Source organism: Alligator mississippiensis, chromosome 4 (assembly GCF_030867095.1).
Source record: "Alligator mississippiensis isolate rAllMis1 chromosome 4, rAllMis1, whole genome shotgun sequence".
Taxonomy (NCBI): Eukaryota; Metazoa; Chordata; order Crocodylia; family Alligatoridae; genus Alligator; species Alligator mississippiensis.
The window spans coordinates 220,188,513-220,210,185 of NC_081827.1; the positions used below are offsets into that span (position 1 = coordinate 220,188,513).

Here is a 21,673-nt window from a genome sequence, read left to right on the forward strand (position 1 = left end):
AATGGGCAAGCACAGTGAATTGTCAACTAGTACGAAGCCAGCATTGTCAAATACATATCACCTTCTCCCATCTTTGGTACAAGGAGTCAGGAAGAGAAATAATGGGGCATGATATGCTAGAACACACCTCTTGCTTTTGGACTGCTTCAGCCAGTTCACTTTAGAGCAGTCATTTCCCACGCCTCTGGTGATGTGGGGACCATCAAGACATAACTTCTGAATACCTTACTGCAGTATAAATAAATTTAAAAATTTTTTATTAGACAGTGCTTGACATGACGAATAGGTCCAAGGAGGTGATACTTCCCCTCTATCAGGCGCTGGTCAGACCGCAGTTGGAGTACTGTGTGCAATTCTGGGCACCGCAATTCAAGAGGGATGAGGATAACCTGGAGAGGGTCCAGAGAAGGGCCACTCGTATGGTCAAGGGCCTGCAGACCAAGCTCTATGATGAGAGACTAGAGAAACTGGACCTTTTCAGCCTCCACAAGAGAAGGTTGAGAGGCGACCTTGTGGCTGCCTATAAGTTCATCACGGGAGCACAGAAGGGAATTGGTGAGGATTTATTCACCAAGGCGCCCCTGGGGGTTACAAGAAATAATGGCCACAAGCTAGCAGAGAGCAGATTTAGATTGGACATTAGGAAGAACTTCTTCACAGTTCGAGTGGCCAAGGTCTGGAACGGGCTCCCAAGGGAGGTGGTGCTCTCCCCTACCCTGGGGGTCTTCAAGAGGAGGTTAGATGAGTATCTAGCTGGGGTCATTTAGACCCAGCACTCTTTCCTGCCTATGCAGGGGGGTCGGACTCGATGATCTAGAGGTCCCTTCCGGCCCTAACATCTATGAATCTATGGAGAGGGTTTCCTCGTGTCACAGTCCTGATCAATGGCAAGTTTCTTCAGTGGGTGTATATATACCATCTTGTCTTGGCTGCAGTCAAATATTGTTCATACACTTCATGCATAAGATTACAGTAATTCAGTTGGGAGAGAAACTCAAAATCTTGTTTGCTTAGGTCCATCTAGTTTTGCTTCCCAAGACCATTGATTCGTTGTGAAGCTTTAGATCAGCCCATCTTAGTTGATAAAAATCTGGCTGAAAATGCTAGGGTCATCATTGGGCACATACTGAAATACTGTCTCATTAGTCTCCTGAAGGGAGATGTTAATTACTGTTAGCCTTTGGTTCATATTTAACATCTCTTCATGCTGATGATTATGCCAAAGGTAACCTCCTTTTTGGGGGGCTGGAGGGAAGATGATCGAGAAGGATATGGCAAAACAACTCTGGCAAGAAAGGATTTCATGGATTTCCTTGATTCCCATCAGTCTGGTGTTTCACCTGAGTCTGATAAGATGCACACTGCACTGGTATTTTTAATGTCTCCTTTTGGGCATAAATCAAGATCATATGCATTCTGATTTTTTTCAGATTAAAAAACAAGTACCTGAAAAAATAAGCTAACTATGAGATGGTATTCACACACTTGCAGACTCCAGCAGAGACACCAGAATTTTCCCTCTTCAGTAGGACCCAGAAGGCAGTGTTGAACACGCTCAAGGGCCCTGTTAGGTTGGGTTGTACAGGCTTCTATTACGTCATCCCCCTGATCAATATGTATGAATGCCAGAGAGGGAAGCTAGACTGCACTGTAAACAGTATATAGATATAAGAGAAAAATATGGCTGTCTCTCATAAGATCCAGGTGTAGAAATAAGCAACTCCAAAACATCTAATAAAGTACCATTTTAAGTATCTGGAAATTAGGACATAATTATGCACTAATTACAGACAGTTACTCATTGACTTCACTGGATGGAGGACTGAACTTGGAGAGATTCCAAAAGGGACAGATGAAGACAGTTTAGACATTTAAAAGAGAAGTTTAAAAGGAAAACACAAGCATTTACAGAATTGGGGAAAACACTAAACATTAACCAGGAATAGCATGGAGAATATAAATTACATTTATCTTAAATACGGATGTTCATTCTACATTTACTGAATCCTACCATTAATTTATATTTTGTGAGTCTAGCAGTTTTATTGGGGATGCAGCTGAAAGTAGTTCACATGATGGGGGACAATGTGGACATAAATTATCTAGTTTAGGGAAATAATTTGATAGAGTATCTTCCAAAAAAAAAAATCCTCAAACATATTAGGAAGTTAACTCCTATAGTTAAGTTGATAAAGAACTGTTTTTTCTATTGAAGACCATATTTCAAGAAGCAGCTATTTAAATTGGGTGGAGAGGTAGGAAAAATACTACAAGAACAATGTTATTAAATGTGTAATCAAAGGCCTACATTAAGTAAGGGATGCAATGCGCACATGGCACAATATTGTATTAATGAGTAGAAGGTATAAATTAGAACACTGCTTGATTAGACCAGGTACGGACACCTAGCTCATCATGTCTTGAAAAGAAAGGTGCTGAACTCAAATTCAATCAATCAGAGCTAAAGCTCCCAGCTCTGTCACAGACAACCCAGCACACTATGAAAAGTTAAGTACTCTCTCTGCATCCTGGTTCCCTTTTGACAAACACGGATAACATGCTTCCTTTCTCTCCTTCTTTACCTATTTAGTTTATTTAAATTTCAAGCTCCTCAAGATAGCGCCTGCCTTTTAATATCTGTTTGTACAATACAGTGGGACCCAAAACTATAATGCAAACAATGCACAACTAAGTGTAGAGAAATATAAAAATCTGCAAGTATGTGACAAAGAGTTAACCCTTCAACTGAATTCTATTCAAGCCATCTAAACAAACACAAACAATGAAGAAAACAAAGCTGAGGAGCTCTGAGTGCCACCCCACAAAACACAACTATGAAGATGAGATTTTTGTATCCTCTTTTCTTTCTAGAATTTCCCTAGTAATAAATTAAAATTGTTTTTTTAAAAGAATCCTTAGACTCAAATTAGATTCCTACAAGATAATTAGCAACTGTCACTAATCTGATAAAATGATTTTCAAATTAACACATCTGATAAAATGTGCTTAGTTCACAGAAATGTAGGATTAGTTTGTACATAGCAAACAAATCCTGAAATTAACTTTTGAAATTTAATCTTTTCATTTTGCACGACTTTTTTTTTTTTTTTTTTTTTTTTTTTTTTTTTTTAAGAGAACATCATTGTGTCATACACAGAAAAAATTAAGAGAACCTTATTGAGGTGCATGCCCCAGAAGATGCAGCAAGCTGACCAGTTCTGGGAATGGCTCAGCATTGTGCTCATCTCTCTCACTACCTCCGCTCAGCGTGGGAGCCTCATGTAAATTACTTCCTACCTCCTGAACACTGCTGCTCTGTTCTCATCCCTGTCACTTCAGTGGGCTATGCTGAAAATCTGTGTGGCTTCAGCAAACAGGATATGAAGAAGAAAAAAAATAGACTCAGTCAGTTCTGATTACTTAAAAAAAAAAAAGGAGATTCACTCTCCACCACAATCACATGTTGGTGACAGATGTGTCAAGTCTCCACCCCACCACAGGGTGTGGACAGAAGTAACAATTGAAACCTTTCCAACTGAAACATACTTGCAAATGTTTCATAAAGGAAACATTTCATCCAGGAGCCACACATGCCTCTTGGCTGTTCCTGCCTAGCATGTTTCAGAGCACTGCAGCCTCCTCTAGTGCTTGCCAGGGGGTGCTAGAGCAGAATAGTGACTTGTGACTCCACTCCAAGCTCTCTCCTCTCCCTCCCTCACAGGGATAGAAAGTAGAGGGGAGGAGAAGGGAGAGGATAGTGGAGTGCTCCCCAGCCTTGCTGCCATGAGTCTGTTCCTCCAGCTCTGATCCCCACTACCTTCTCAGCCCAGCAGATATAGGGGGAATTGGGGTTGGAGTGCCTTTACTGGCACTGGGCCTGGGAGCTGCCAGGGATCTGGGGGGCAGGGAGTGCAGTGGTAGTGGGGGTAAGCTCAGTTCTAGGTCTGGCAAGGGGGTGATTCAGCAGAGTGTTCAGGGGTCCCAACAGGGACCAAGCAGTGCCCCAGGAGCCAGAGTAGGATACAGCAGGACCCATCCATTTTCCTTCCCCTCACGTCCAGAAATATAAAAAAAAAGGGAAACACTTCAAAATAGTACTTCCTTTCAAGAAGTGCTATTTTGGAGTGTCTCAGCTACTTTAAGAATGTTTCAGAGGGCTTGTATATGTGGAGCCTTTGAAATGCTTTAATCATTATGTGTGTCCACACCCACAAACACATGTTCCCTGCATGAACTGCAATATGCTCTCCTGAGCAATAAGTGGGAGCACTTTCTTGAACGCTACTTTGGCGAGGTAAAGAACTAGGTGAGTACACAGCTCCTACTTACTCTCTTACCGAGTGCAGAGCATCTTCAACATCATTCCAATGAACTGGATTTCCCAGTTCTTGCTGCTCTTTGGCAGAAGTAGAACCAGATCCCCAGCTGATGAAAATCAGCACAGCTCAACCCACTATAGCAGAGCTGTATTCATTTATGCCAGCTGAAGATCTGCCCCTGGAAAAAGACAGTTCTACGAGTCTCTGAAACCTCATTTCTTTTCTGGGTCCTCAAGGCAGAAATATAGCCTCATATTAAACACAGAACAGGCAACTGTACCTTTAAAAATTTCTCTCTTTGCATTGCCAGGTTCAGTTTTTCATAAAGCTGATCAAAAGTTAAGTTAAGGGAGATGTCATTTCTCTTTGTTTCAGGGTCTTCAGGTAGAACATAACCATGTGCATTGCCTGAAAATAAAAACAGCTCTGAGCATCACTATTTTTGTTCTGCCATGTTAAAAAAAAAGCAACATTAGATACACTGGTTGTTTTGATTAGGCTGAGTTTCATTTAAAATATACATGACTTTTCTTTTATTAGACCTTGCTTTTTCCCAGATTCTGTCCTCAAATACTTATCTAGAGAGCTGGGAGAACCAGCAAAATATTTGCATATTCTTGGGGAACCCCCCCTCCCCCCCCACTTTTCTGATATTCAAGAAAAGTAAGAGCATTAGCCAAAAGCATCCATGCTGGAAATGTTCTGTTTTCCATTATTTGTACCATAGATTCATACAATTAAGAATATTCATTGGCAATTTGAACAGAAAGACAAAGTCTGTTTTTTTAAGCTTTGGTTATCCAATAAGTTAACATCAAAGTTCCACGTGACTTACCTGACCAAGCATATATTGTATTTCCTCACATATTTTCCCCAAAAATCAGCACTCCAAAACTGGGGTGTATGTCCTAAGTAGGGAAGCTGATTTTCTTCACTAGAATGTCATTGCATGAAGGCAACAGGAAGACAAAGACACTGAGCTACAAGATGGCTGCCAGCTTCTCTGTTCCTGCTAGGAGGTAGAAGGAGCTACAGTCCAGTGCTAACTTTTTTACAGTTACTCTCAAACTGGCACCTGTTTTTTTTTGGCAAATTTTATACTATAATAGGGGCAGGGGGATATGTAGTAGATATGTAGTACTGAGGTGGCACTCACCACAGTACTACATATTCCCCATATCTTTGTTATGGAATAAAAAACTTTCCAAGAACTTGTGACAATTCAAGAGACTGTGAAAGATTTAATACTGGACTGCCTCCCCTCCTGCTTCTTGGCAGGGAGAGAGAAGCTGGCAGCCATCTTGTAGCACAGTGCCTTCATGAAAAAGCCAGCTCTATGCGATAACTCCAGAAAAATCTTTTTTCTACGTTCTGCCTTCCACAAACATGATGTATGCCATATTTGGGGGAATGTCGTATGCAAGAAAATATGGTAGTATAAAACACATTTAATTACAGCACCCAATTGTCTAACAACCTGCAAACTAAAGCTTCTTCACACAAATTAGTCAAATATCTGAATATTAATAAAAAAGTAAACCCTGTTCACAGATAGTTTCTTATTACAGCAAATAGTTTTAAGACCCCATATAAACTTCCATTAACTTCAATGTGAGTAGGGTGTTTTTATTCTCACGCTTCTTCTTGAAATATATGTATTTTCTTGTGTGCGTCTGTATGTATGTGTATCTGTGTGTGTATATGTATACATATGTGTATGCACATATACATACACACCCAAGGAGATGCATATCAAGTTATACAAATTAGAATACATACCTCTGTTAGTAGCTAACTGTGACTTGAGTTTTCCAATTATACCTTTTTGAAGCTCTATCTGTTCCTGCTGTTCCCGTATTTGGTGTACATAGCTTTCCGTCTGCAAATATAATATTTGAATTAGCACTAGTCTTTTTTTGCGATGGCCAAAGACCTCATCTTTAGCAGATGCAGGTTGACAATTCTGGTATTATGACAACTACAGTTATGGATTATGCACAATAATCCAACTATTGTCACCTGTGACATGTTAAAGTCAAGTCTGTACTGACTCAAAAAAGCAGCAATCAGTTAGCTGCTAGATTAGAGAAATCTAGATTCCAACAGAAGCAAGTGGCAAGATAATTTTTAAGTAAAATAATTTGTATTCCAGGGGTGTGTAACTCAAACTCTATTGAGGCTATTTACATGGTACATTTTCCAATGGAGGATTACTTAGGCCGGTGATTCTCAATTTGGTGCTGCAGCACTCTGGAAAGCTGTGAGATTCTTTTAAGGGTGTCATGAGATGTTGTATAATACTAGGTATACAAGCACTTACACAAGATAACCCAAAGATTTCAAATAGGAATCCAACATAGTGTCAAAACATTCTGATCTGTTGTGGTCTTTCCAGGTTCTTTGCTCTGTTATTTTTCTGGAGTCAAAAAATAAGTGAAAGCAGAGCTGGCATATTCTGAGTGGTGCCTTGAGTCCAATGAGCAGTATGAAAAAGTTGAGAACCACTGGCTACCAGTATGAGTGGTCTGGTCAACTGACTAGGTGGCCAACTTTCTGAAATATCTGGTGATTAATACTACTCTGGAAGGCTGCATGCAGCCCAGAGGTTGTATACCCCAACTTTATTCATAGCTATGAACTAAATTATTTATTTTTTAAAATTAGGGTATTTTGGTACTTGTTTATTATTTCATAGGGTTGGTTAGTTACTTTGTTTACCATAATAGGACACCCAATTTAAGGAAACAAAATCTAAACATTTACATAAATATATTGATTATTTTTCCCCCCTAATATACTTCTATCCCCATAACAGATATTCTCCACTCAACTAAGAAAATATATTCCTCAATATTTCATTTATTCAAAGAAAAGAGAGAAGCTATGTGTCTTTGCTACCTGTGTCCTCCAGATCCCCCAGAAAAGGGGAGGAAGGGCTTAGTCAGCAGAGAAAGGAATATGTGACTAATCAGCATTACTTTGCATCTAACTTTGCCTAATCTCCCCTTTAGACCAGGCCAAGATGCTGGCTATCAGGCCAGGCAGAAGGTAGAAGGACCGTCAGCTACCCTAAGATGCATGTATATTAGATAACCAATTAAGAAAATACCTGAATCACACCTGACTGTCACCTGAATAGCAGCAGAATGGAATTATACAACATTATTCAATTAGCCTGCTCTTGCTGCTACAACACCAATAATATTGAAATTATGACAAATAACCTGTGAAATTTTTTCAAGCAGCTTTGGGGGAGGGGGAAGAATTAAAAAAAAAAAAAATCAAAAGGAGAGATGAATGACTGAGCAGAGAAAGAATTGGGGCAAAGTCAGAGGCTGCTATGAGGTTAACATATATAATTAGTCTTAATCTAATCTGTATTCTTTTTTTTTATTTAAAAATATATTCTTGTCCACAGAGTATGTAAGAGTGTATCTACCCAAGTTTGCCTTAGCAGGCCATATAATTGTTGCATTGCATGAGCATGGAAAAATGATGATATAGCAGTACACTCCAGCAGCTATAAGAGATCTCCTGAAGCAGAAAAATCACTGAGAACCAAATTGAAAATGTACAACAGCAATGTCTTGTCAACACTTCTGTACAGAGCACAGACATGACAGCTAAAACAGACAGAAGAGAAGATGCTTTTGACAGCCAGTGTGCACAAATTATTCTTTGAGTCAGATGGCAGCAACAAGTTACCAACTAGAAGATCTGCATGACAACCAACCATCCATCTGTATCAAACACCATCTGGCCGAGATGACTCTGGCTTCTGTGTGCTTGACATGGCTCCCAGCTCTGGAGACTGGCAAAACAAGTGGCCTACCAATAACTTAAGTAGTAAACTGTTAACAACAGAATCGTGGACATTCCAACAAAGTGCTAAGGCCATGGAGCAAATGGGAAGGAAATACAGTACTAGAGCAAAGCACCATATATGGGTCATTAAAAAAAAAAAAAAATCTAAGGTTTGGTGAAAAAAAACCCAACACCTTGTATCCCTAATGGCTCTCTTCTGTACTTAGAGAAGCTGATGGGTAAAGGAGGATCAGGACATAGGTTTAAATTATAGGAACCCTTTATGAAAACCTGATGGTTTCAAACAAGAGCAAAATGTAAGACCAAATCCCACAGAAATGTATTTCCTTTACTCACCCACTTCTTTCTTATGTTCCATTTTTTTTTCCATAGTGCTTCAGAAAGACTATTCCCTCAGCTTGTATTTAATTTCTTGTTTTGAGAGCAGCCAGTTTTATATGTGTTGCTATGTACTCCAAAGAGCCAAGTTGATAATGAGCAATTATTTCAAAGAACACAGATAAAGGTAGAGTTCAGAAGTTTCTCAATTGTTCTTAAATGAGCTGCCTTTAGCAAAGTGAGTTGCAACTTCACCACAAAGTTTACCAACAAAGCAAACTTTGCAGTTGTCATATATGGAAAGCGCTCTACAAAATCACTTTTGGATCAGCATTATTGCAAACAATGAATCCTGATTAAGTGAACAGTGTATGATTAATCACATATCCACAGACAGCTGATCTGAAACCTGTTCTGCAAGCATTCATTGGCCTATTTAAGCTTGCACCAGAGGCTTAGATAGGATTTCAAAATAAAGCATGCTTCCTGGAAGACCAGCATGGCACTTCCAGTGAGCTGTGTGTAAACTAATGAGCACTGACGAGCCTCAACCATTTCTACAGCAGGGTCTGAAACGTTTTGCATTCCACCATGCAACAGCAGATGCATGGTAACATTAGTACCATAGAATCATGAAATGCTGCTTTTGCAATGTGTTGGACTGTACATACAACTGTCAGAACCCATTAAGTAAATGCCTATGGCACAGTGGAAAATCTCAGCACAGTGAAAAGCCCGCCAAGCCCATCGACTACATTTGTTTAAACTTCACAAGCCCTTGTAATTGGCTAACTATGCGCGCCAAAATGCGTGCCACCCATTGGCCGGTTACAAATTATTCCCACTTGGCAACTAGCAATTGGCCTGTTAACTATTCAAAAGTACGAGAAGCTTCCGCCCACGTTGGAGAACTCCACACGCACCCTGGAGTAAACTTGGTGGATTGATCACCCACCAATGACTCCCCGTCACCGACCTCCCTGATGTATCCCCTCCCCTGCATGCTCGATAAGCCGTTTAAGGAACGTCTCGTCTCGTCTCAAAGACCTCTCGCTACGTTTGTAACTACAATCAAAGTCAGCTTCTTCCTGCGCTGCACGCATCGGCGGCATAAGTAAACAATCTATTTTACCAATACACATCTGTGCCTAATTCCACTCCACTCGCCGAAGTACCCACCTGACATTCCGGGCTCCCGGCCATAGCCCGGCAAGCCGGTCGGACACCACAACAGCTACCAGCTCCAGACAGATAGTGGAAAAGTTGTGGCCAGGACAACTGCAATAAATGCTTGCCAAAGCTTGTTAGGATTATTTAAAGAAGCTGAGAGAAAGTGCTTTTTGTGGGTGGTATCTTTTTTTGTACTAACTGCATGGTTGGGATAAAGTTAGACAGGTTTTCCCATGCAAAGCACTGTTCATTACGTCTGACCAGACAAAGTGACCCGATGAAGGTGACCTGATAAAGAACGCCTTATGCTCAAGAGCCTGTCTAACTTTATTCCATTCTTCATCAGGTCAATTTGTCTGGTCAGACCTGATGAAGAATGCCTTGCATTTGAAAGCTTGCATAACTTTATCTTAACCATGCGCGTGGTCCAATAAAAGATATCACCCACAAAAATCCTTGCGTCCAACACAATTCCTGGACCATCACAGCTACAATGTTACTCCAGCACTCTCAAGAAGCTGAAAAAACCCAAAGTGTTCCTCCTAACGGTTCAGACTCTCCTCTGAACCAATCCCCACTGCTTCTCTGTTACTAACAAAAGGTCTTAATAGGGGTGCACCAATAAAGATTTTCTTGACTGATACCAACAGCCAATGATTAACCAACAATATCAGCCAATGCCGATCCAATAACCAATATTTAGTGATAGTGCAGGGCATTTTAAACTACTGACATAAATGAACCTTTTGTTTGTTCTTTTTGTATTTAACACACACACACCTCCTGCCTGCTCTGGCTCTCAATGAGGAAGGCAGTGACTGCCTAATTCCCCACACACTGCCCACAGCCCCACTCTCTGCGCAACCCATGCTGCTGTTCCAGGAGGGTGGGGTGGACCCTCGTAAAAACAGCAGTTCTGGCTGCAGTTGGAGCCTCAGAGCACACCACCACCTCGGCACTGGCAGGCCCCACACAGCCAAGCTCCCACAGCTGCTGGGGAGAAGCTCCTTTTGCAAAGGTGCCCCATGCCCAGCAGAGCAGAATTTCCCTCACGCGGTGACTTACCCCACCCGTGCACAGCCCAAAGTCTCTGCGGCAGCTCTGATGCTTAGGCTCCTGCTGCATGCATAGCGTTGCTATGGCAGTGGCGGCAGCAGCAGGAGCCAGTAACAGTCCCTTTGTGACTGCTCCCAGGCGCCCCTTCCCCCTCCCACTGCTCTCCAGGACCTGTAGGCTGCCGTGGGTTCAGGCCAGCAACAGGGCACGAGGACCAGACTATGTTCACTAGGGGGCTCCAGGCACATGGCTGTAATTATCAGCTACAACAACCAAAGAAGCCAATGGCTGATAACATAATTTCTCCTTTTCTCAGTGCTTATCCAGTAGCCAATCTGAGATATTGGTGCACCCTTAGTTCCTAAGCATAGAGTTGACTTGTTTTTGAAAGCAAAGCCTAAAATGCAAGCTGTTTTCAGATTTTTGTAAATGCTTCTGGACAGCAACTCTATCTTCCTATAGCCTTGCAGAGTGTCTAGCATTACTTTTTAGGCATTACTCTGATATAACTACTGCTGCTACCTCTCATTATTACAACAACAGCAACAATTATTATTATTTACGTGTCGTATCTTCCTATTAAATAAACAATTGTGTAAATAACTGTCTGAAACAGTCAAACTTACTAATTCATTGAAAAACTAAGACAAATTATATTTTTAAATATATTTAATTAACACTGGATACTTTGCAGATAGCAGAGATATAGCTATATTAAAAAAAGAGACCTTGTTCATCTTCCTCAGCAGACAATACCTTTTCCACTCCCAAAACCATAAAGAAAAGATAAAGATATGCCAGACAATACATACACAGCTTTCTTTTTCACAGCTTAATGTGTTATTGCTTAATTTAGTGGTTTGGTTTATTAAGTGCCATTTCTAGCTGTAGCAAGAGGCACTGAAAATGGTCCCTAAAATTAAATTTAAGTCTGTGTGTACTATAATTATCCACAGGAGACAAAAAGAAAGACAAAAATCTAACACGTACTTTTTGCTGCATTTCTTTCACAGCGTAGTCTCTATCCATGCATGCCTGTCGAAAGGCTTCATAAGCTTTATTAAGCTGCTCTCCAATATTTTTATCCATACCTCCCAGCGTTGTCTCATCACTGAAAAGATGGATTAGTTAAGAGACCTGAAAAGTGATTAGAAAGAAAAAGATAGTTAATTTAACAAAATGTGTAATTCTAGTATTGCGTAGATCATGTAACGACTTCTATCATCAAATACCTGCCACGCTAACTATATGAGACCAAAAATCAAAATCACACTATCTGATCTATGGCTCTGCTCAAGCAAATATTTTATTGTGGTATGAACATAGGCCTGACCTAAAGCTGAATGACATAATTTTGATTTTGGCTTAAGTCATATATATGCATGCATAGTCCCACTAGGATAATGTACATGTGTAGATTAATACAGGATTGAGATCCAGTTGTTGTATACTAGCAACTTTTTGATTTCAGGACACAAGTGTTGAAGAACTGAATAAATAATCAACAATCCAAACACCACAAAGCATATCAAACAACATAGGACAGCTTATATTTTGTTATCTTACAACACCTACAACAAAAACAGCAATATAAAGTCAACAGGTAAATAATAGGGCCAGCTGGGGTGGGCGGAGCAGCCATGGGGGGGGCTGGGAGAGCGGGCGGGGGCCAGGGGGGCTCATGGCAGATCCCCCCCCCCCCATGCGGCATGGGGCAACAGGGGACAGCAGGGATCAACCCCCTCCTCCCCCCACACCTGGCAGCATTTGGTGAATATGGGCTTTTCTTTTCTTAGGAGCTGGGGTAGGCAGGACAGCCATTGAGAGTGAGCAAGGGATGGGGCCGATTCGGCGGTAGCTGAATCTCCGAATCAGATTCGGCCAAATTAATTCAGGACAGTGATCTGAATCACGAATCGAATCACTGTCGCCTGAATTGGCCAAATCCGAAGCACATACTAGTTGCTTTGCAGAGGCCTACTAAATAATGGCATAGGGACACAATCCATTTCTTATACTTAAACACACAAGTTTTTAATAAGAAGCACTGCAATGAGTATCAAAACCACTTTATTTAGAGATTAGAAATACTAAACAGTGAAAAAACCCCAAAATGTAAGCTCTTTCCCCCTATAGTGGGTGTCACTTGCTTGTATTTATTAAACTGTTTCAATATCAACACTTGGAGCTAGAGACCACCAGTACTGATCCTATATAGTCCCTAGGATAAAACTGACTTGTCACAAATTTCCATTTGACGATCAAGACAAACTTGGAAATAGCCAGTCCTTTGCTCCTAAAATTAAAATTTCTTGCTCAATTATTAGTACCTGTTTAGAACAAATTTTTAATATTTTAGCCTTTCCAAGATTCATAGAAATAAAAAAAAAATCTAAGTCTTTAAGTTTAGCTAAAAAAATAAAATAAAATAAAATAAAATAAAATAAACCACACCATAAAGAAAGACAGACGGTTTCAACTCCCTTTTTACCTTTAAATTAACATGATTATATTTTAAGTGATTTAGGTGAGGAATGAGTGAGGTTTGGGTTTGTTTTTTTTAAGTACAGAAAATAACAACATTAAAAATATAAAATAACACCTCCCTTACTCAATCGCTAAGCAGGGTTGCCTGGCTCTTCCCATCACTCTACAGCACAGGAAGCCTGCACCAAACCATACATTCCTAAATTTTATAAAAGAATCTGGGTGCAGCCCAGGACAATATGAACATGACAAACAGGGACACAGAATATCTTGTTTTTTGACCTTATTAGACATCTCCCAAAACTCCTGTTTGATGTTTGTGACCGTTACTGATTGTCCTCTATACTCCAGAACCTTAGTAAAAGGATGTGGGTCGGGGGCAGTGATTTTCGATTACAGTGAAATGCCACAAGGCCCTGAACGGATGCCGTAGGCCCCTGGGAGATTCTCTAAAGGTGAACAGTCTTAGAAAACAGACCAGATACCTGTTCCACCAAATGCAGGTTAATAAGATAGATCAACAGACAGACAGAGGTGCACCAATATATTTGTACAATATCAGATCGGCACCGATTTAAAGAAGTGACTATATCAGAAATCAGCCTGAAGTGGCCAATAATTCGGCCAATAAATACCTGTGCATGCATGCAGCTGCAGTGCAGCACACAGGCAGCGAGGAGCATAGCCCGGCAGCATGGAGAGCTGTGTGCAGCTGGTAAATTTGTTGTGGTGGAAGGGGAGGGAAGGGGCATGGGGAGGCAGATCAACACTTCCCGTGGTGAGGGAAGGAGTGGGTCAGGGGCTGCAGCCCTCCCAGCCTGCCCCACTCAGATCTGGGGGCACACGCTCTCCCTCCCCCCCCCCGGTGCCCTCCCGGACAAGCGGTGGAAGCAGCAGCGGGAGCCGCCAGACGAGTGGCATGCAGTGGCGGGAGCTGCTCCCCCCCTCCCGACAAGCTGCGGGTCCGTTCGGTGCCTGACCCTCCCTGGCAGGGCAGTGCCTACACCAGCCCCTGCCCCACTTCCTCCCTCACTGCAGGGGTCGTTGATCTGTCCCCCCACACCACTTCCCTCCCCCCTCCCCTTTCACCACAACAGACTTACTAGCTGGATGCAGCTGTATCGGAAATTGGATCAGTATTGGCCGATGTGCCTCCTTGGCTATGGGTATTGGCCCCCAAAATCTCTATTGGTGCACCCCTACAGACAGATAGTGACAGGGAGTATGACATGAAAATTAAACTTATACTTCAAATAAATTTCAAGAGTCAGAAGATGCATTACTCACTGTTTAGTGTTTCTCCCTGAAAAGCTGGAAGTTAGAATATCTTGTTCAGCATGACTACAAGGGGGCTTTTCTAACTTTCTTTTCAAATGCTAATGAAGGCTTTTTAAAAATTAAAATGAAACTTTAATTCAAGACCATAGAAGACCATAGAAGCAAAAATAATAAAAGGTCTTAACAATAATAAAATAGGTCTTAACACCTTCTACATCAAAACATTGAGACTCGTGGTGGAAAAAAACCTCACAAAAGCCAATCTTATAGTATGCAAAAAATACACTTGATAAGAAATTATACTTTATAAAAAGTCTTTCAAAAGATATTTGATTATTTTTCTGCCAACCAAATGAAAGAATAGAATCCACCTGACTTTACAGATCTGAATATTTTATGTTAGATTGTAAGAAAATAACTTTTAGTGCCTTAAAACTTCAGATCAATATTTAAAGCTATGCTTAATGTTATTTTCAGGGAAAGAAAACCATACATTCAAAATGCAGTGGGATACTAGTTTAAATTAACATCATGAAGGCAAGACAGATAAGAAACTATCCAATATTCTCAGGTTTTAGCTGACAGGCTCTCTACGGACTCCTTAAGTACTGCATCACTTCACGGGGCAAAACTTAAAAAAAAAATTAAATAGAAGAGACATGGCCCGCATTTTCAAACTTGCTCAGCATGAAGGAGATCAGATAAAATAAAAAACAACGGACCAGCAAACCCTCAGTTCTGTTTAGAAACCTGAATAAAACAACCAGATATTCAAAAGCACACAGCAGGACTCATTGGTCTCAGTAGGATGTATTGAATAATTATGTTTGGTGTTGAAAAAATTAGGCCCCAGCAGGAGGTATCGAGGCCTTTGTAAAAATTGTGGGCTACATGTTATGCCCTGCAGTGGCTGTAAACCTAGCACAGCTCCACTAACTACAAAGGAAACACAATAACTTGCTCCAACTAAGAACCTGCCCCAGAATTTTTAAATGGTCTTATTGGCTTTGTCAGTCACTTCACACTGTATGAGCAGACAGATGGTTAACCATGTTAGTCTGCAGTCCGGCAAACAGTAGGGTAGAGTGTACCTTACATACTAACTGGTTCAAAGGCATGAGTTTTTGTAGGCAATGACCTACTTCATCAGATACTATTAAGGTAGGATGTTGATTATGAAAGCTTGTGCCTCTCCAAACCAGTTAGTCTCCAAGGTGTCACTCTGCATTACACCTTGGGTGCATCTACACGTTGCCATAGGGCAACATTGCTACGATGTTGTGCTTTACTACTCTTGGAAGTACTAAAGCATGGTGTAGTATGGGTGTTTACTGCACCATGCCTGCGGCCCACAGTTAGATTTCACCACTATGGTAATGCAGCTGGCGATCACGTGTAGTCCCACATGATTGCTATGTCACTGTAGCTTGCTGTATGGTAGATGTGCCCCCTCTGTCGTAATACTACATTATTACATATTACACACACACACAAATGCATTCATTGAGTTTACTGACAGAGAGAAGAAAAGTTCATTAGGTATTACCAGTGACTGATTTCTCTAGCTACCAGAAACTAAGTGTAACAGACTGTAACAGAAGGGATACTCACCCATAGTGGGTGTCCCATGGTGAGCCAAAACCAGGCTGGGCCTGGAAGATTTTTTTGTCCCCCTGAGGACACCAGAACAAAAGGACTGGAGCAATTCTGCCCCCCCGGGCCTGGAAACAGGGTCCTTCCAGGGCCCTAGAGTTCTGCAGCCAGGATGGCCTGGCCGCCAGGGTCTGGTGCAGAAGGTGGGCCATTGGGGATAGTTAGGGAGTTGAGGGAAGGACAAATCGCCATGAGGAGGCTGCAGGGATCTCACTGGGGGGCCAGAGCGGCGAGTGTGGGAGGCTGCAGGAGCTGAGCCACCTGTCACGTTAGTGAGGGAAGTGAGCACAGCCTGGAGGTGAGCCCTAGCTCTGATTAAAGGGGAAGCATCTGGGGCTGGGAGTTGGTGAGTGGTCATAGCCTTCTCCTCTTGTAGTGGACCTTCTTGCGGGGGGCCCTGAGGGAGTAAGCAACCAGAGAAGTAGACCCACCAGCCCTGTCTGAAGGGCAGAATGGGATGTCGTGGGGGAGGAGGTTGTTATGTATTACAGGAGGCCAAGCATGGGACCAGCTGTCATCAGGAGTAGGGCCCTGGGGATATCGAGGGAGCTCCCATCGCACCCACAGTAGATTATGCTTGCCTGAACTAAGATGATGTCAAGACAACAGTAATCAACCAAAAGACTGTTATTCTGGGTGTCTAAATCAGACCTACCAGGATGTGATCACCTACCCATACATGTAGGTATGCTGTTACCAAGTTTTATATATATATATATATATATATATATATATATATATATATATATATATATATATATATATATATAAGCATTGAGTGCATTAGTATTATTTCATAAGTTAATTGCGTTATGAATTAAACCTTAGAACAAATAACAATGTATGTGTATGAATATAAATGTATGTATAAATGTAAATATCTGAATATAAATCAATACATATCTACCAATATCTATCTATATATATTGTACATAATAAATATTGTAAATAGTCACCTATTCTGTCAGAGTGCCGTTACAGGAGGTATCCCCATACCAGGATCCTGAGGGTCCTCATTAGCCCAAAGGAACCAAAAGGATGGGTTTAGCTGGTACCCCAGGGTTCCACAAATTGCCACTGGCAGTGGTTAGCACCCCACAGTGGGGTGATACACAAGTAAGAGCATTATTTGGATAGGAGACTGCAAAGGAAAACTAAGGTGTTGCAGGACACAGTGGGTGCACCCACACATTCATTCATGCGCCTTTGCTAAGGTGCATTGAATTTAATACCTCCATTCTGAGGTACTAGAAAAAGGCGCATTAGACCATTTTAATGCTTTAGCAAAAGCACATCGTTTAGTGATTCAGAGGGTAGCACTTCAGCTTTTGACTCAGTAAGTCAACCAGTCTGTCAGGACAGGACACTACACATGCTTTTTGTACCAATTTTTCCACCCATTAGTGTGATATGCTCAATTATTTGCTGAAACAGAGAAACAAAAACGTAAAAGTGCCCTAACCCAGGATGGCTTAATTCCCTTCCTGTATGGAACCCCTCTCCTGGGATGAAGCACCTTTATTCCCATGGCTGTTGTATACATATATATTATCTGTTCTGACTTGATTAATTTAAAACTGTACTGTTAAATGGAAAGTAGCTTCATTCGTTGCTGCTTCTATTTTGTTCTAAATGCAGTATGCAGAAAGAGATATTTGCTGACTATTCTCTTACTGAGATATCATTTTAGTTCTTACTTTGTTTTCTACATATGAAATAAAGGTTATTCATATTGTAAACATGGTCATCCTTTCTATGTGGATGAATATAACACTAGCCATCTGTGGTTATTTAATTTTGGGGTACTTTTCACAAGAAATTAGGAGGTAATTTAAGGCTGAGATGATATTTGGCTGGGATAATCCTGATTTGAGCAGGGGGTTAGACTACTAGATGACCTCCTGAAGTCCCTTTGAACCTTAATTTTCTATGAACACCACTGAGCTAGCCAGTGTCTAATGACATTTTGCCTACCTAAAATTCCCACTGTAGAATCACAAGAGAATAAGGCTGAAAGGGACCTCACAAGGTCATTTAATCCAACACATTTATCAAGGTAGGACCATCCCTGCATGAGCCATCCCAGAAAATTTTTTGTTTAACCTACTTTGCAAATGTAATTGAATAAAGCAACCATTTACTCACTGTTGCAAAGTGCTTGTGTGCTGCAGAAGTGACATTTTAACTCAGGAATGGTTATTTTCATGGGGTTAAGTGTATTCATATAGGTTTTAAATGAAAAACTACTATAGCAACATACTAATCAAATAAGTGCTTGTGTATATTATGAAAGGTGTTTTTTTCCCCACCAATGTACCTGCTTACAACTGAAGGTCAATGTATTCCACCTTGCAGCATTCTGTAACACATACTATTTCTCCTCCCTCCTGAAGAGTAGCTCCCTTATACGAAATTTGCTTCTGCAAGCATCAGAGGTAGGAAAAGAGAAAGGTCTCTCATCTTAAGAACCTAAACTTGGGGGAGTAGGCTTCTTGCCCTCTCTCCATGGGCAACAGCACTTTGCCAGTGGGATCATCAACTGCTGCAAGCTTCTCATGTATCTGGTCAGGCAAGAAACAGAGAGAAATGGAGTGTTCACTCCACAGTATGGGGTATATTTTGAACTGGGTGAGCATGATTTCCATTGACTAAAAAAGAAAGAGTACTTTTAATACTCAGAAGGACTCTGTCTGCTCCTAAATTCCTTAAATATTTCATAGTATTTAAGAATTTCTTTTATACCTTTAATTTTTCACCAGGTTATTATGCAAATTGCTGCCATTATGTCTTATACTAATGCATATAATTGCAACTGGCTTGAATAGAAGACATAAAATATTTTTATGTTTACATTTCCCAGGGAACCTTGAGTCTCAGAGCTAGATGATCCACATTCTGTAGAAGAAAGATGACCTTTTGGATTACCGTATTTACTTGCACACAACACACATCCTTTCCACCAAAATCAGCCCTCTAAAAAAAATAAATATTGGGGTATATATTTTAAGCAGGGAAGTTGATTTTTATTTTCTGGAATAGAAACAGAGAAGAATAGAAGCAAGCAGACACTGCTATAATGGCTACCAATAGTTGCTGCTTTTTTCTATCCCAGCAAGCCGAAAGAGTGGAGCCCTGTGTTAACGTTCTCACAAATGTAGCTATTGACAGAGCACGCTAGCTTGTGCCTGACAGAGCAGCTGAGTGGACTCAGGACATGTGATCTGTTGCATATCTTGATGAGGCCTCTGGTATGGAAATAATTATTTACAGGAACTTATGTAACTATTTACCATAAAGTAGTAACAGTCTTGCTACTGCCTTTGCAAAGGTCTGGGACCTAGCCTTGTTGCTGTTCTGCCACACTAGGTAGTTGCTGCTGCCTCGCTCAGAGACACTCTAGGTTTCCAGGAAGACTTATTGTGGGTCACAGTCAGCCATTTGGAAAAATCTCTTTTCCTGCATTCTGCTCTCCAAAAAACAAGATATAATTTGGGGTGGGCATGTGGTATGCAAGAAAATTCAGTATGACACCAATTGAAAAAAAATAGATATAATAACTGAAAATTTTTCTTACAACCCCTCCCTCATTTACTGGTAGAGAAGGGAGAGTTGTAGAATACAGTTCTGCTCACAACCAGACTGGAGATCAGAGCTGCTTTCTGACACAACAGGCAGTCTCACCTACTTTGCCAGTGTCCCTTTCTCGCTAGGTAGGGAGGAGACAGGAGAATAGACAGACATCTTCTTGTAATGGTTCAACCTGGGGGAAGAGCAGATCTTGTTCTACTGATACCTCCTCAAAATCCACAATCTGTGGGAGAAACAAGGAGCACAAGTCATAAACAAGTGTAGAGCAACAACAGGATCAGATTTATTTGCTTCTGCAAGCATCAGAGGTAGGAAAAGAGAAAGGTCTCTCATCTTAAGAACCTAAACTTGGGGGAGTAGGCTTCTTGCCCTCTCTCCATGGGCAACAGCACTTTGCCAGTGGGATCATCAACTGCTGCAAGCTTCTCATGTATCTGGTCAGGCAAGAAACAGAGAGAGAAACTAGAAGCTATTAGAGTAATAGATGTTTGCCCTTCACAGGCTCCAAAGGATTCAAATCTCAGCTGCATGCAAGGCATAAAGGGTGATAGGAAAGTTATTCCCTTCTTCACAAGCAAAAACTTAGCACTCAGCAACTGGAACATCAACAGCTCAGAACTCGCATCTCTAATTACCCATCCTGAATGCTGGACTTGTGCTCTTCCTACCAGGCGCTGGAAGTTAGAGATGCCAACATAAATGAATTGCTTTAATAATATAAAAATTAGAAAAAGGCAACTTAAATAGTTTGGAATTTTTCATCTCAAGAGCAATCATAGAAAAGTAAGTGTTTACCTGCATGAAAACAGCCCTTGAATATGTACCGTATTTACTCAAATACAAGATAAAGTTTTTTCTCTCAACTGGCATGGGGAAAAAACCCCTCTCATCTTTACAACTGCATACAAGGAAACCTCAATAATACATTGTCTACCATTAAACTGCTCCCTAAAGCAGAATGTGCTCGGCAATGGAAGCCAACTATGAAGTTGATTAAATGCAGCATGACTATTAAAACACATGGCCCATATTGGGCAAACATGCTAATGGGAACCTTTATTTTTACACACACACACACACACACACACACACACACACCCTTGCTATTAGCATCTTAAATACACTTACAGGAGCTCTGCGTTTGCCGCTGCTGGTCTCCCACTGCCCCCAACACAGCTGTGCCTTCTCCCCCACCAACCGCCAGGGGTACTGCGTTCATGAACACAGTGCCTTATTCACAGATTCCACCATTTGTGGGGATCTCAAGAAAGTATCCCGTGCAAATGGCAAGGGTCTCCATATATAAAATATTTATCTAACTATATATCTTACAAATTTTATTAAAAACACACTTATCACCCTACACTTAAGTTATACATATCAAGCGTCCTTGTTTACCAAGACTTGATATCATAGAAACAACTACATATCAAAAAGGCCTTTGACACTGTCTCCCACCCCATCCTCATTAAAAAACTAGGCGACTGCGGCATCGATGCCTACACGGTCAGATGGATTGCTGATTGGCTGAAGGGCCATACTCAGAGGGTGGTGGTGGACGGCTCATATTCGACCTGGAGGGAAGCGGGCAGCGGAGTCCCCCAGGGCTCGGTCCTTGGGTCTGCATTGTTCAATCTCTTTATCAGTGATTTGGACGACGGGGTGAAAAGCAACCTGTTCAAATTTGCTGATGATACCAAAATTTGGGGTGAGGTGGGCATGCTAGTAGGGAGGAAAAGACAGCAGAAAGCCCTGGATAGGTTGCAACGGTGGGCTAACAAAAACAGGATGCGTTTCAATACGGACAAGTGCAGGGTGCTGTACCTGGGTAGTAGTAACCGGCAGCACACTTATAAGATAGGAAACTCCCTTCTTGAGAGCACGGAGGCAGAAAGGGATCTTGGAGTCATCACTGACTCCAAGATGAACATGGGCCGACAATGCGAGGTCGCGGTCGGCAGGGCTAACCGGACCTTATC

General features: G+C 41.4%; 1 protein-coding gene across 9 annotated transcripts in view; it reads right to left on the bottom strand.

Moving 5' to 3' along the window:
• TANK (TRAF family member associated NFKB activator) overlaps positions 1–21,673 on the bottom strand; it is a 49,433-nt gene that overhangs the window by 16,275 nt on the left and 11,485 nt on the right. For 2 of the 9 annotated variants that reach the window (XM_059727344.1, XM_059727340.1), the window contains exons 2-5: positions 19,788–19,917; positions 11,679–11,825; positions 6,099–6,198; positions 4,600–4,727 (exon numbers count right to left, since the gene is read on the bottom strand). In XM_059727344.1, coding sequence (XP_059583327.1) covers positions 4,600–4,727; positions 6,099–6,198; positions 11,679–11,777 — 327 coding nt within the window. In that variant the 5' untranslated portion in view covers positions 11,778–11,825; positions 19,788–19,917. Of the gene's footprint in view, positions 1–4,599; positions 4,728–6,098; positions 6,199–11,678; positions 11,826–14,278; positions 14,375–19,787; positions 19,918–21,673 lie in introns of all 9 variants that reach the window. The other 7 variants (XM_059727347.1, XM_059727339.1, XM_059727345.1 and 4 more) reach the window with 6 other exon arrangements.